Source organism: Suricata suricatta, chromosome 8, assembly GCF_006229205.1.
Source record: "Suricata suricatta isolate VVHF042 chromosome 8, meerkat_22Aug2017_6uvM2_HiC, whole genome shotgun sequence".
Taxonomy (NCBI): Eukaryota; Metazoa; Chordata; class Mammalia; order Carnivora; family Herpestidae; genus Suricata; species Suricata suricatta.
In genome coordinates, this window is record NC_043707.1 from 116,956,890 (window position 1) to 116,971,490 (window position 14,601).

The 14,601-nt window shown below is 45.4% G+C and overlaps 1 protein-coding gene across 1 annotated transcript in view; it reads left to right on the plus strand.

Annotated features, from left to right (window-relative positions):
• The window catches only part of CSMD2 (CUB and Sushi multiple domains 2), a 590,124-nt gene that overhangs the window by 489,693 nt on the left and 85,830 nt on the right, over nt 1–14,601 (plus strand). The window contains exons 44-46 of the mRNA XM_029945853.1: nt 4,135–4,323; nt 6,526–6,703; nt 8,091–8,236. Coding sequence (XP_029801713.1) covers nt 4,135–4,323; nt 6,526–6,703; nt 8,091–8,236 — 513 coding nt within the window. The remainder of the gene's footprint in view (nt 1–4,134; nt 4,324–6,525; nt 6,704–8,090; nt 8,237–14,601) is intronic.

Sequence of the window (14,601 nt, forward strand, 5' to 3'; positions counted from 1 at the left end):
ACAAGGTGGCCACAGTTGGGCGGGTCACACAGGCACTGCCTCCTTAGAAAGAACATCAGGGGATTGCATTGAATGTGTAGATTGCTTTGGGGAGGGGACGGAGGAAAGAAAGTTGGGGAGAGAGAAGGACGCAAAACCCGAGAGACTATTGAATACTGAAAACGAACTGAGGGTTGAAGGAGGAAGGGGAGAGGGAAAGGAGGTGGTGGTAATGGAGGAAGGCAGTTGTGGGGAAGAGCACTGGGTGTTATATGGAAACCAATTTGACAATAAACTATTAAAAAATAAATAAAACATAAAAATAAAAAATAAAAAAATGTTTTAATTTAAAAATTTTTTAAAAAGAAAGAAAGGGCGTCAGGGAGTGTGGCTAGGCTCACCACCACCTGGGACATCTCGGGAGGAGCTGGGCCTCTCACACCCATGAAGTGGCAGGGAGATCTGTGTTTCTCACCCAGAGAGAGCTGGCTTCCTTGGTAGGAACAGAGCTGCCTCAGCCGGGGAAGCTGTGGGAGGGCTCATCACAGAGGCCAGCCCTCGCCCAGAGCGCATTTACCTGCCTAGGCCACACAGCTTTGATGGGCAGCATGGGCTGTCAAATGGGGCATGACACATCAGATGGCCACATTCTGTCACATGATCAGTGCTCCCCTCTGGGACACACGTGTGCCTCTCTCAGGCTTCCTCTGTGTCGTCGCTTGCTAGGGCTGCCCTAACAAAGTGCCCCAGACTGGGGGCGGGGCGGGAGGAGGTGCTTCAACAACGCACATTTATTCCCTCACCCTTCTGGAGACTGGCGAGTCCCAAGATCAAGGTGTCTGCAGGGTTGATTCCTTCTAAGGGCTGTGAGGGCGAATCTGTTCCAGGCCTCTGTCCTCGCTTCTGGTAGTTTGCTGGCAATCGGGAATTCCTTGGCTTGTAGAAACATCACCCCCATCTCTGGCTTCACATCCCTGTATGTCTCCAAATTTCTCTTTTGTATAAGGACACCAGTTATATTAGACTGAAGCCCACCCTACTGACCTCATTTTAATTTAGGTAAAGATAGGCAGAGACCCTCTCTCCGCATAAGGTCACATTCTGAGGTGTTAGAGGTTAGGACTTCAACATATGAATGGGGCAGGGGACACATTTCAACCCATAACACCTCTGACAGGCCCCCGTGCTCTCCCTGAGGCTTCTCCTTCAGTTAAATGCAAGTACTGATGACACGATCATTATGACAGGGTCGGCTCCCCTGGGCCCTGCCACACACGTTGTGATTTCACCCCTGTGGTAGGCACAACCCTGCTTACTGAGTCCACATGATGGGACCAGACACTCATGGCGTTCCCCATGTGATAAGCCCACTTGTCCCTATAAAAGTTGTGCCCCTGAGTCCCTCAGACTTCACTGATGTCTCCCCATAGAAGAGACCTACTATTTTCACAGATCCCTGGTCTCAAGCTCAGTCCCTCTCACGCCCACCTAGGCTTCCAAGACACAGGCCAACACTCAGCCAGCAGCCCCTGCGGCATGCACATCACTCACACTGGAGCTTCACATGTTCAGAGGCCCAGCCCTCCGAGGATCTCCCCTTGTTGGGGGGAAGCAAGGCATAGGGCAGGGAGGTTCTAAGTATGCATTCAGAGGCCCAGCAACTCCACCAGGCGTTGGTCCGACTGTGTGAGAGGCCCAGAGATGTCTGCTCTATGGTGGACCCACCTCCTCCCATTTTACCTTCATGACTTGGTGGATGTTCCCCTTGACTCTTTCCTCAGGTCACAGGCCCAGCTGCTCCCTCAGGGCCTGCCCAAGCCCCACAGACCTAACGATGCCTACAGGCCCACTCTTAGTGTCAGGGAAGCTGCTCCCCTTCAGATTTGACCTTGGCTTCCATTAGGCTTCTTATTTGTGATGGCCCCACCCCTCAGACTGGGTTGTCTCTAGTGCCAGAGGCCCAGGTCTCTCACTGAGTCCTCCTAATTTATGACACACCAAATAGTTCTCCCTGCCCAACGGGCCCACATTCTCCACTTACACCCTCCTGAGCCCATGGAGCTGTGCCTTGTACATAATCTCTGACCACTCACTCCAGATTTTTCCATAAAAGAAAAACCTGTTGCCAAAAGAGCCGCCTGTCCCCACTGAGACATTCTGTCAAGTAGGCCCAGGTCTTTGTGGTCCCATGACTTTCTTCGAAGAAATCCAACTCCTTACTCAAAATTCCTCCTGTTAGACACTCTGAACTTCCTAGGCTGCAGTTTTCCTTTCTCTTCTCGGGCAAATATTCCTATAAAAAGTTTTACTAACAGCATAAGCCACTCTTACTGGGCCTCTCAGTGTGACAGAATAAACTTATTTCATTAAAACTTCTTGGGGCACCTGGGTGGCTCAGTCAGTTAAGCATCATACTTCGGCTCAGGTCATGATTTTGCGGTTTGTGAGTTTGAGCGGCATGTCGGGCTGTGTGCTGACAGCTCAGAGCCTGAAGCCTGCTTTGGATTCTGTGTCTCCCTCTCTCTCTGCCCCTCCCTTGTGCACTGTCTCCCCCTCTCTCAAAATAAATAAATAAACGCTAAAAAGTTGTTTTAAAAACTGTATCTGTTCCCACCGTAGTTTCTCTCTCTGGGGCAAACCCAGGTGCTCTCCCTGAGGAGCGCTTCTTTAGGAAAGCTAATCATTTTGCCTCTTTGGGCTCATTTCTGCCTATAGGCCCAACCTCTCCCTTTGAAGCTTCTTCTGCTAGAACAGGCTCTGACATTTTTGAAAGCAGTCCAGGGAGTCCCACTTAAGTGTCTCTCTTTCTGAAAAGCCCAGCTCCTTCCACATGCGAAAGTTCCTATAAAAGACTCTCCCTCCGGCTGCTCCTAACCTCGGACATCAGGCCACTCTCTTCCGGCTCCTCACCATTGCTGGGTCCACAAATTCCCACTGAGGCTTCTCTTTAGATGCCCAGCGCATTCATTCAGTCAGCTCACTGGGCAGCAGGCTCCCCGCTTCTACTAACCTTCATTTGCCAAACCCCCTGCTGCTGTCAGGGCACGTGCCTCCTTCAGCTGACCAGCCACCCCCTCCCACCGTAGCAGCTCCATTTTTTGACACACACAATTACCTCAATGATTTCCCGGTGAAACCTGCTGAGTTCCTCCCACTGAGGCCTCCCTCAGTAAGATGTTGACTGGAAATACACAACATAGTCACCATCCCAGAAGGTGGGCTCTGGAAATGTCAGCTTTGTGATCGTTACTATTTATGTTGTTATTACATGTAATGAATGCATCCACTTCCATGGAGCATTCATTTGATCTCAACTCCCACTGAGAATTTCCACTGTCGAACACTCTATCTACCCCACTGTCAATTTCCTGTGTAGGATGGGCCCGATTCCGGTTACAACAGCTGTTCTTTTTCCTGTGGATCCCATTAATCAGAGCCTGTGCTCTGTGCACATGCTCAGCTAACCCCTCCCTGTTGGATAGGTCTCCAGGACTTCCATTAAGGTGTCTTCTTTTGAGTTGGACTCCCCTATTCTCAAGGAAGCAGCTTTCTTGCTCTTTGGAGGGACTTCTTTGTATTACAGTCACACATACTCCTTTTTATCTAGTGATTCCCTCTGAAAAGCTTTTCTTCTGGTCACAGGCTTGATTTACTCCCACCAAGTTCCCTCCATCTTGAAAGGTTCTAGTTTCTCAGAGTCAGAAAGATTCCACTCAAGTCCTCCCATGACTGCTTCCTCTGTTTGTGATCTAGAACATGGTTGTCAGGATTAAATGAGATGATCCACATGAAAGAACGGAGGCCAATGCCCAGCCCCAAGCAGGTGCTCAATGAATAACGATTCAACATAAAGTGCTGTCTTCCCTAAGCCTCCTTCTCCTATGGAGATGGTCGTAACTGATAACACTTATTAAGCTCTTACTATGTGCCACAGTATACAAAGAGCTATGCATATAATAGCCCACTTAATCCTCACAATAACCATTTTCTGAATGAGAAAACAGAGGCATAGAAAAGCCAACAACTAGTAAATGACAAAGGTCCGTCTGAGTCCACGTCTTCAGCACTATGCTTACTTCCTGCTGCTCCTCTATTCTGGTTGAGGGGGAAATGCCCAGAGAGAATAAAGTAACCTTCCCTCCTGATCTTTTCCAGCCTATGAACTTCAAGAGTGCCCAGACCCAGAGCCCTTTGCCAATGGCATTGTGAGGGGAGCTGGCTACAATGTTGGACAATCAGTGACCTTCGAGTGCCTGCCAGGATATCAACTGATGGGCCACCCTGTCCTCACATGTCAACATGGCACCAACCGGAACTGGGACCACCCCCTTCCAAGGTGTGAAGGTATGTCCCTCCCTCATCCCTGGTGATTCCTCCTAAGAAGACTGATCCAGGGTACTCCCATGCCCCATGGACTTGCCCATGCTGGGGAGTCCAGACAAACCTTGCCCATTCTGTTTTCATATGGAAGGGACCCAGCTTACTCAGGGAAAGAGACCCAGGGACAGACCTCTGGGCCAGGCTTGGGAAGACCTGGAGGAGATGTCGGCCACAGCGAAGGGGAATACCTACTCAATCCTTGGGAAGACCCAACCCATCAGAAGGGAAGACTCTGTAATCATTATCTCTTTCCTGAGATCTACCCTTGTATATCCAAAAACTTATTAAAGAGCTTCACTTATCCAGAGGTACTTAAATCCTAATATATTAGAAATTAAAGGCATCATCTTTCTGTCATTTAATGGAAATCTATCTAGTGAAGGGCATCTCTAGTCACCTGGTTACTTGACCCTTATTTGGGCACCTCTGTCTCCCTCATCTAACTTATTCACCAACTCTTGATAATTCTACATCCTGATTACCTTGCAAATGCATCCACTTCTCTCTATCCAGTGCTTCTGCCTGAATCCAGGCCACCACTTTGATGAGGCTCCTCACTAATCTCCAGCCTTCAGTCTTGCCCTCCTCAATCCATTTTTCCCAGTGTAGCCACTGTGCATCTTCAAAACCATCAACATACTCCAGACTCTCCTGTGCTCAGAAGCCAGCAAGGCATTCCCATCTCTCCTGAGGTGAATTCCAAACCCAGTAAGGTGGCAAACCATGTCCCTCAGGGCCTGGCCCCTGCATACCTCCCAGGGTCCTCCACACTCACAGATTTCATGTCCAGCTAAGGTGAAATACAGTCATGCCAGCATGCCTTGTTCTCTTGCCTTTGGTTCCTTAACACATGCTGACCCTCCTTCATAGAACACCACTCTCCTCTTTTGCCTTGTCTGCTGAGCCTTTTCATCCCTCAGCTCTGAGTCTTAATGGGAATAATACCAAGAATCCTTCCCCACCCTCACAAGACCAGAGGAGGGGTCCCCTAAGTGCTCCTGCGGCATTCCATGTTGACAGCGTGTTTCACACTGTGCTGTAGATGCCAGTCTACTTAGCTCTATCCCAGTGGGCTGTGAGTGTTACGGAGTAAAACCACATTCCCCGGTATTCTTTGTCTCCTCAGGCTGCACCTGACACTGACACTGAGTGAATGTTCAGTAGGTGTAGGAAGAAAGTGTGTCCATGCATACCCCTTTCAGAATGCATGTGCATTCACAAAAGCCCTGTCTTCTGCCTAGAGGTGGAAGATCCTTCCTCTTTGCTTTTGTCTGCCCCCATCCAGATGTCTGCTTGTTTCCCCATGCCAGCAATATCTACTCATTAGTCTGGATGAGGGTTTGTTTTTATGTTTGTTTGTTTGCCTTTTTCCTCACCCCTGGTGACTGAATCCAAACATTATGAAGATTTCAAGTCCTCTTCATCCCCTTACCCAAAGCCTGATCAGAGTGAGCCTAAAATTGAATGTAACTTTCAAGGGACAGGAAAATATGGAAAGAGGATTATATCTATGCAGCAAATGCCTTCTCTGTAAGCTGACTACCAGGCTGGACATTTTACATGCCTCAGTTTACAGAACTACTGCCACCTTATTCCCATTTCATAGGTAAAGAAAGAGACTAAATTAATGTCTAGGGTCATCTAGTCAATAAATGGTTTAACCATGATTTGAACCTAACTTTGGCTTTCACTATAAGAATCCTCATCTCTTAGGTAAAGACCAAATGTACCACTCTAAGAATCTTGGAGAAAATAAAGAAAGAGAAACACTTCCACAATTTCCTAGCTCATCCTAGCAAAAGAACTACAGCCCTGACTGAATGCTGTCCTCTACTCATTCCTTGGAAGGGAGAGGGGAGAGCTCCAGTGGGTCCTTCCCCTTGGGCAAGTCTCATCCACAGTAGAAGAGGGAGGTCAGGGGCTGAAGGTGGCCCCCAGAGACATGTGCTCTGAAGGTCAGGGGCCAGATGGGGAGTGGTGTGCTAGGACCAGTGGGGAAAACCACACACGGTCATTGGCAGCCCCATCACCTCTCCCTAGCCCTCCTCACGTCCCTGAGCAGTATGATTTGTGCTGGGTGCTGGCACTTTGTAAGGAAGTCATCTGAATTTTCAGGTCGGAGGTGATCTTTCACACTCATCTGTGTTTGTGTCCCTTCCCTGGCAGTGCCCTGTGGCGGGAACATCACTTCTTCCAATGGCACTGTGTACTCCCCGGGCTTCCCCAGTCCATACTCCAGCTCCCAGGACTGTGTCTGGCTGATCACCGTGCCCATTGGTCATGGCGTCCGCCTCAACCTCAGCCTGCTGCAGACAGAGCCCTCTGGAGACTTCATCACAGTCTGGTAGGGCCAGCTGCCCTGTTGACAACCAATTAAAAAGGGGCATTCACTGGACTCTAAACTGGGTTACTCATCTCTTTGTTTAGAAAACCAAGAGCTGCATGATTTTAAATGGTGGTCCACTTCCTGGCTTCCAATGAACATAGTAAATGAGTAAAGGCTCAGCTTCAAATTATCCTTTGTGACTCCTGGAAGGGAGAGGAATGGCAGGGCAGTGGTTTCCAATCTGGAGTCCAACCTTGGGATCAGAGGACCAGTGGGTGGGTGTGTGAATAGGAATAGTTGTAGCTACACAAACTTTTCTCAGTTTTTCCAGAGTCCAAACCAAAATTCTACATTTACCTAACATAAGCTACCCAGACTAGTGACAGTTTGGGGGTGGAATTCTGTGAAGTCTCACTGACCATCTCCTGCTGAGCCAGTATTGTCCAACACAACGTTGTACAGTAATGGAAACATTCTGTATCTGTGCTGTCCAGCACCATAGCCACTGGCTACAGATGGCCATTGAGTACGTGAATTTAACTAGAGTGACCAAGGAACTGATTTTTAAACTTTATTTAATTTTAATTAAATGTAAACAGCCATGTGTGGCTTACTGTTTACCAAACTGATAGTTCCATGCTGAGTGAGAGTTGGAATATCTTGAATGGATTTTAAAATGGGAAAATGAATTATTAATCAATAAGTGTAGTCTCCTAGACAGCCCTTTCCAAACCATTGGATATTTGGACAAATATATAATTTAAAAATTCTTTTGTTTGGGGGTTACTGCTATTCTGGGAATCAGCAGGGGATTGTGGGAGTCTCTTCCCCAAATTCCCAGGGCTGAGTAACCATAAGCAGACTGCCCTTGATTAATTTCCAGTGTCCTTTCCAGGCTATGGCTAAGAACAGATAGGAGGGACTAGATACATTTCCAGGGAAGAAATCCTTTGCCTAGAAAGGTAACCAGGGATGTCTCTGCCTGGGGACAAGGAAGCAGGGGTGGAATGGATAGTAGCATGAGCTTCCTGGAGCTCTTCCTCAGTCCCGTCCTACTGCTGCTCAGATTTGGAGAACCTGTGATAAGACCTGCAGCCCTGCCCAGTGGCTCCTGCTTCTTAGGTGAGACTGTTGCCCCCAAGAGCCCATTACAGAGGCTGGACCAGTGAAGAATCAGGTGAATGAGGAGTCAGTGTGAGCCTTGCTGGCTCTGTCAGCTTTGCTAACAGACTGAGTTGGGAGAGATTAGAGAGAGGTCTACAGGGCATTGGAGAAAGACAGTGTCAGGCACAAGAAGAGTCACAGCCTCCCACTCCAGGTCTCTCTTAGGGCCACTGATGGGACTGGACAGAGCAGGCAGCCATGGTAACTCATGACATGCCAGCACTTTCTTTCCTATGTGCAGGGATGGGCCTCAGCAGACAGCTCCACAGCTTGGAGTCTTCAGCCGGAGCTTGGCCAGGAAAACACTGCACAGCTCATCCAACCAGGTCCTACTCAAGTTCCACCGTGATACGGCCATGGGTGGGATCTTCGCCATAGCCTTCTCTGGTCAGTATAGAAGCCTGGTGTGAGAGGACATGCCAGGCCTTTGAGTAAGGGCTGCTCTTGACCCCGGGCTCCACTATTCCCAATTGTGTGATTCTAAATGAGTTACATAGCCTCTTGCCTCAGTGTCCTTGGAATTATAAGACTTACATGGGTTTACCCATGTGAAATCTCCCAGCATGGGGCTCCATACATGTAGGTTTTCCTCCTTCACACACACTCTACAGCAGAGAAGCATGTGATGCTGACCCTTGGTGCCAAGTCCAAGGTTAGAGGCAGCAGGATGAGGCTTCTCACCTGACTGGCTCACATCTACTCACTGGCTGGGTTTTCTGGTTACTTGTGTCCCAGCATGTCCCTTGGCACCCTCTAGAGGGCTGTCCCACTCTGCTGGAATCCAGGGCTTCTGTTGACCTCACAGGAAGTACTGTGCAAAGTGAAGTTATGAAGAATTCAGGTAGGAGGAGCATAAATAGTTCAGATTAGGATTGTCCTTATCGGCAGCCAGTTTTCTTCTAAGAGCCCCAAGTTATGGACCCAGATACTTCCTCATTTTTGTTATAGTGGATACAGCATAGAAAAACTTATAGAAAGTTTTCTGTGGGCTTGTGCCCATCTATAGAATAATCCTTCACATTGCAGTTTGCAGAGCATCACATATATTTGAACTGGAAATCAGGAAACCTTGACTTTATTCCTGCCTCCATCTTGCAAACACTGGGTTTTATCAGATTTAAAAATTTTTGCCATTCTGATGGATTCATGAAATAGCATTTACTCTTATGTTAATGATGAGGTGAGCATCCTTTCATATCTTCATTGACTATTCATGCTTCCTGCTCTGTGAAATGCCTGCTCCCCATAGAGCTTTCTTCCTCCCAGGAGAGAGAGATAACAAACCAATAAGCAGACAAATAAAATCTTTGCAATTTGTAATAAGTTGCTATGAAGGAAACAAATAAGATAGCAAACAAAAAGGTGGGGAACTCTGCTTCATGTAGAATAATTGTGGAAAACCTGTGGAAAGGCAGTATCTGAGACAAGAACAAAGAAAAAGAGGGAGGTAGACGCGGAGATTGGGGAGCAGGACTGGTGTGGGAGGGAAGGATGTCTGCCTTTCTATAGGCAAACGTTAGCTCTAAATACATTTCTTCTTGTACAAGCACTAATAAGTGGAAAAGACAAGTACCTTCAGGAGACCTAGGAACAAGATTCTACATACAGTATTTTTAATGAGAAAATAGGATTTAAACTGCAGAGAAAAATGCCCTTGGAAACACATAGTTTAGGAAGTAGAAGTAAATTTTGGAAAGCATCTGCTTCCAGCATAAAGTCCAGACAATATGGACTCCAAATAAGAAATAAATAAAAGGGGAACTAAATGTCTTCCCCCCTGAAAAATTCACTCCTAAAGCTGTTAAATGGGATGAAGAGAAGTGGCATCCATCCCTTCAAGGACTTGAACCAGGCCGGGGTGTCAGAGGGGAGAGGGAGTCCATGCTGGGGGGGGGCAGCCTCTGTACAGGGACAGGTCTGGCATGGGGTGTTCAGGCTCTGATCAAATAGAGGGGATATCCATGTGGGGTGGGAAACCAGCAGAGTGAGGAGGGTATCCACACAGAAGATCCATCAGAGCCCAGGTGGGGGAGCAGTGAGTAGGGCACTCAGATAAGGGAGCAGTGTCAGGAGAGATGGGAACTTGGCTCCCTATGGCTGAATGATCAAATAAGTGAATATATTAAGGACAACAGGTGTCTCACTGAAAGAGAAGAGGGTTAGAAATATGGAAAGAGCAAAAATTATTATATACCCAAGGAATTGGACTGGAACTGGAGGTATCAGTGTGAGCTATGGTTTTCAATATGTACATAGAGATATAGAAGGAAATAAGGGTGTAAATGTGGGTGTGTACACATCCATATATTCCTTAACTCTTTCCACTAAGAGGGCCTTGAAGCAATGACTCCTCAATAGCAGTGAACAACACATCTAGCTCTAGTTACTGGTTTCCAATACTGTTTTCCAATAAAATGGACCAAGATGCCTTAAAGAAGTGGCTGATTCCAGGACTGAGGCAGAGAAAGTACAAGCTGCGCCTTGGCAGAAAGAGCTGCTCAAGGAGTGATGCAGACATGGCAGAGGGACATAGACGCAGGCTTGAAGGGGCTCCCAGTGACCATAATGGGGATAATATGAGCATCCAAGGAATTAATATTGGTAACAAATGGTAGCTGATTGCATAAACTGGGACACCATGGACATCCAAATTGGTATAAATTAGTTAAACAATTATTAATTAAAATGTTTTTAAGAACAGTATATTTCCATACCTTCAAACTACCTCCTTACACAGTAATCACAAAGGGAAAAAAGAACAGCTTTAGAGTGGAGAAGCCTGAGGACAGCATCTTAATCAAGTGATCCAAGTGAGTGTCGTGAGTAACGGGACAAACCAAAATCATACCCCACCAGATTGGGTACAAAGAGAAGAACCCAGCATCACCTCTGTAATAGTCCGATAAAAACGCACAACTTGAATCCAATCGTGAGGAATCTGTCAAACGTAAAGTGGGGATAATGTAAAGTAGTATTACAGACTAGCAATTAACTGGCATATAATCTTCAAAAGTGTAAAAGTCATGAAAGTCAAGGAAAGACTTTGGGACTGTTCCAGACTAAAAGAGATATGACAACGAAATACAGTGTAAGATTCTGAGCTAGATCCTTTTGCTGTTAAGGACTTTACTAGGACAAGTGGAAGGACATGAGTAGACATGAGGATTAGTTGGCAGTACCATATCAGGGGTGATTTCCTGCTTTCGATGGTTGTATGTGGTTTTGCAGGATAATGTGCTTGTTTGTTGGAAATGCACACCAAAATATTCTGTGGTTATGGGGCATCTTGTTGGTCACTTACTTTCTGGTGGTTCATGAAAAATTTTTTGTACAATACTTCCAACTTTTCCTGTACCTTTGTGATAGTTTAAAATTAACATTTTTATACAAGGGGAGCTAGATAATTTTTAAAAGTTTAAAAAAGAAATGTAGTCACACAATTAAATTGGCATAAGAATCAACAAAGAACGGAACCGACAGTGCAGAAAAACGGTTCAGAGATGTAGAGGAAAAGCCCAACACAAAGAAGAAAGTGGGCAAATACTTGAAAATTATAGGGGAGATAATGGCAAATAGATCCAGTAAACAAAGAACATCCTGATTAAAAAGTGTCTATGACAAAAAAAGAGCCAGATGGATGAAATAGAAATAATAAAATAAAACCCTTCTGAGATGAAGGAAAACCTGTGCACATAGAACAAAAGAGCTCACTTCATACCAGGAGAAATCAAAACCAGCCTGGCGAGTTCTTCAAATCTCAAAGAGGAAGGGTAGAAGAAATCTATCAGAATCCAGGCTGAGAGAATTAACTACAAGGAGCCAGAATCAGCAGTCCTCTGCCTAATTTTTCGTGGCATTCAATTCCAGAAAATAAGAGGCATTTTTATAGATGTTTAAGGAAAAGATAGTTGGGAACATCACATGTGAAGGCAAGAGATAGTCATCCGCAGACATCCAAGAGATTAAAATCATTGTCACCCGTATCTCAATTTTAATTGTTCCTCAAGGATGTTGCCACTCACTGAGGAATGAACCAATAACTCAATTCAGAGAAGTTGTATAAAAGATTAAAATGGAAGCTCTAACTAGCTTACCACAAATTTAAACAATAATAATTAAAAACAGATTACAAACAGAATGCAAATAATTCTTTAAAAATTTTAAGAAATCATTTCATATTAACAAATACCCAAGTAGCTAGAAGAGGTATAGGAGAAAGGGAATATCCTTTTCTCTCATGGGGGTAGAATCAGTCGATACTATTCAATTATTAACTTTGGTAATTAGAAAAATCAGGGTTCCAAATACATAATTTAGTCACTAAGAAGTTAAAAATAGGTTATAGCACTTTTAAATCACCAAAAGAAAAAAAGTAAGCAAAACATAACTCATATACAAAAGGTGGGAAGCGATGGAAACTAAAGGAATGAAGATACAACACAGAATAAAACAATAAAATAAAATCATTCAGTTACTATGGCAAATACAAATATATGTTCCATCCAAGAACACAACTAAGGTACAGTGACAGTTTAAACATAAAAGGATGGGTAGTGATGTATTTGGCAAACACAAGCAATAGCAGCAATCAAAGAGTAGCCTTCAAAGCAAAAAGCATTAAGTGGAAAAAGCAGACTCATATTAGAGAATAACCCGTAACCATTTTTTAAATGATAATCCTGATGGGAAGTTGCAGAAAGGTGCTCACTTGGTGGTGGGCAGTGTGAAAATGCATTTCAGAACTATACACAGTGTGATCGGCCGTAGTCAAACATTTTTGACTGTCTGCAGAGCTCGTGATGATCTTCTTAGCTACCTCCGTCACATAGACAGTTGTCAACTATGTGTGTATATTCTACACTGCTCCTTGTCCCCCGCCAACTCCATTCGCAGTGGTTTGAACCACAGGGGGGCCCTGGCCTGACTCCAGCAGAGGGAATCTGGTGTCCTGTCTTGGAAACTTGAAGTTAAACCAAAGAGATTCTAGTTTCATCTCCGGAAGAGAGACGATATAAAGTGCACTGGATTGCCAGTCTTCTCCTGTCCTCGTGGACTGAGAAATACAAAGTTCTAATGTGTGGAAGGAAAATGACCAAGACGTGGAGGTGGGGGGCGGGGGGCGAGGGCAAGATTTCCTGGGTTCCTGGTGGACCCCAGTTCCTTGTCCTCCACCTTTATGAGGTCTGGCTAAAAATCCACATTCACATCCTCTCCTCTCTGACAGGCTTTTTGTTTTTTATGTGTTCTACCCTGAGTTGATTTGTGTTACTTATACCCAAGATTTTTAATTAACAATGACCTAGGACCCACCAATCCTACTTCTGGGAATTGTGTAAAGATACATATATAAAGGTATTCCTTGAACTGTTACTTAGAACTGGTAAATTAGAAACAATCCAGGGCACCTGGGTGGCTCAGTTGGTTGAGCATTGACTCTTGATTTCAGCTTATGTCATGATCTCATGGTTCATGGGACTGAGCCCCATATCGGGCTTTGGGCTCATAGCACAGTGCCTGTTTGGGAATCTCTCCCTCTCTCTCTCTACCCCCATGTTTTTTTCTATACTAACTTGGCTTTAAAAGCTTCATATGAAAGGCCAGCCCAGCACACCCAACAGCATGGAAAAGAGCATGTCCGGAAAGAATCCATAAGAGGGTACAACATGCAGTGACCCACGATGGCCGTTGCTGAGCTGGCTGCTGTTTGTCATAAAGCAGTAACCCCGCCCACCCGCCCCTCCAGTTAACCTATTCACCTATACATGAGTCTGATTAAGCTGAATCAGGACCTCACTCCCAAGGGGAGCAAGGGGAGTAGAGACAAAGTGAAACAGAGGAGTCCAAATGTACCCCTTGCCCTTGAGTTCTTTAGCAATAACATGGTAGATGTTGTGTGTGTTCTGGAAGGAGGAGAGGTTGTCTGTAAAAGACCAAAGGTTATGCACCAGAAAGCTAACAGTGCTCATGCCTAGTGGTGGTGGGACTTGGGGGGGTTTCATTTTATTGTTTGTCAGTATTCTACCAGCTTTCTGCATTGAGCAGAAATGTGCAATTTTTTTAAATATAATGGGAAATATACCCTAATCAAACTAGTAACCACAATATATTAAACACTCAAGCTGTGTTTAAATGGGGATTTCTTTTTTTTTATGTTTTTATTTTATTGTGAGAGAGAGAAACAGAGTACAATCAGGGGAGGGGCAGAGAGAGAGGGAGACACAGAACCCGAAGCAGGCTCCAGGCTCTGAGCCATCAGCACAGAGCTCGACACAGGGCTTGAACCCACAGACTGTGAGATCATGACCTGAGCTAAAGTCAGATACTTAACTAACTGAGCCACCCAAGCACCCCAAGTGGAGATTTCTTTTTATTGATTTATTCTTGGAAGTTAGGCACCTGTGTAGCATCTTTACATTGGAACATCTGATTTCCAGGAATAGATTATTGATGTTCAGTAAGAAATGCTCATACTTTAAAAAAGTCATATGCTTTGATCATTTCTGGGTTTTTTTTCTTTTTTTTTTCAAATTTTTATTTATTTATTTATTTTTTCATTTTTCCATAATATTTTATTGTCAAATTGTTTTCCATACAACACCCAGTGCTCTTCCCCTCAAGTGCCCTCCACCATCACCACCACCTGTCTTCCCCCCTCCCCCCTCCCCCCCAACCCTCAGTTCATTCTCAGCTTTCAATAGTCTCTCAAGTTCTGCATCCCTCTCTCTCCCCAACTCTCTCTCCCTCCTCCGTTC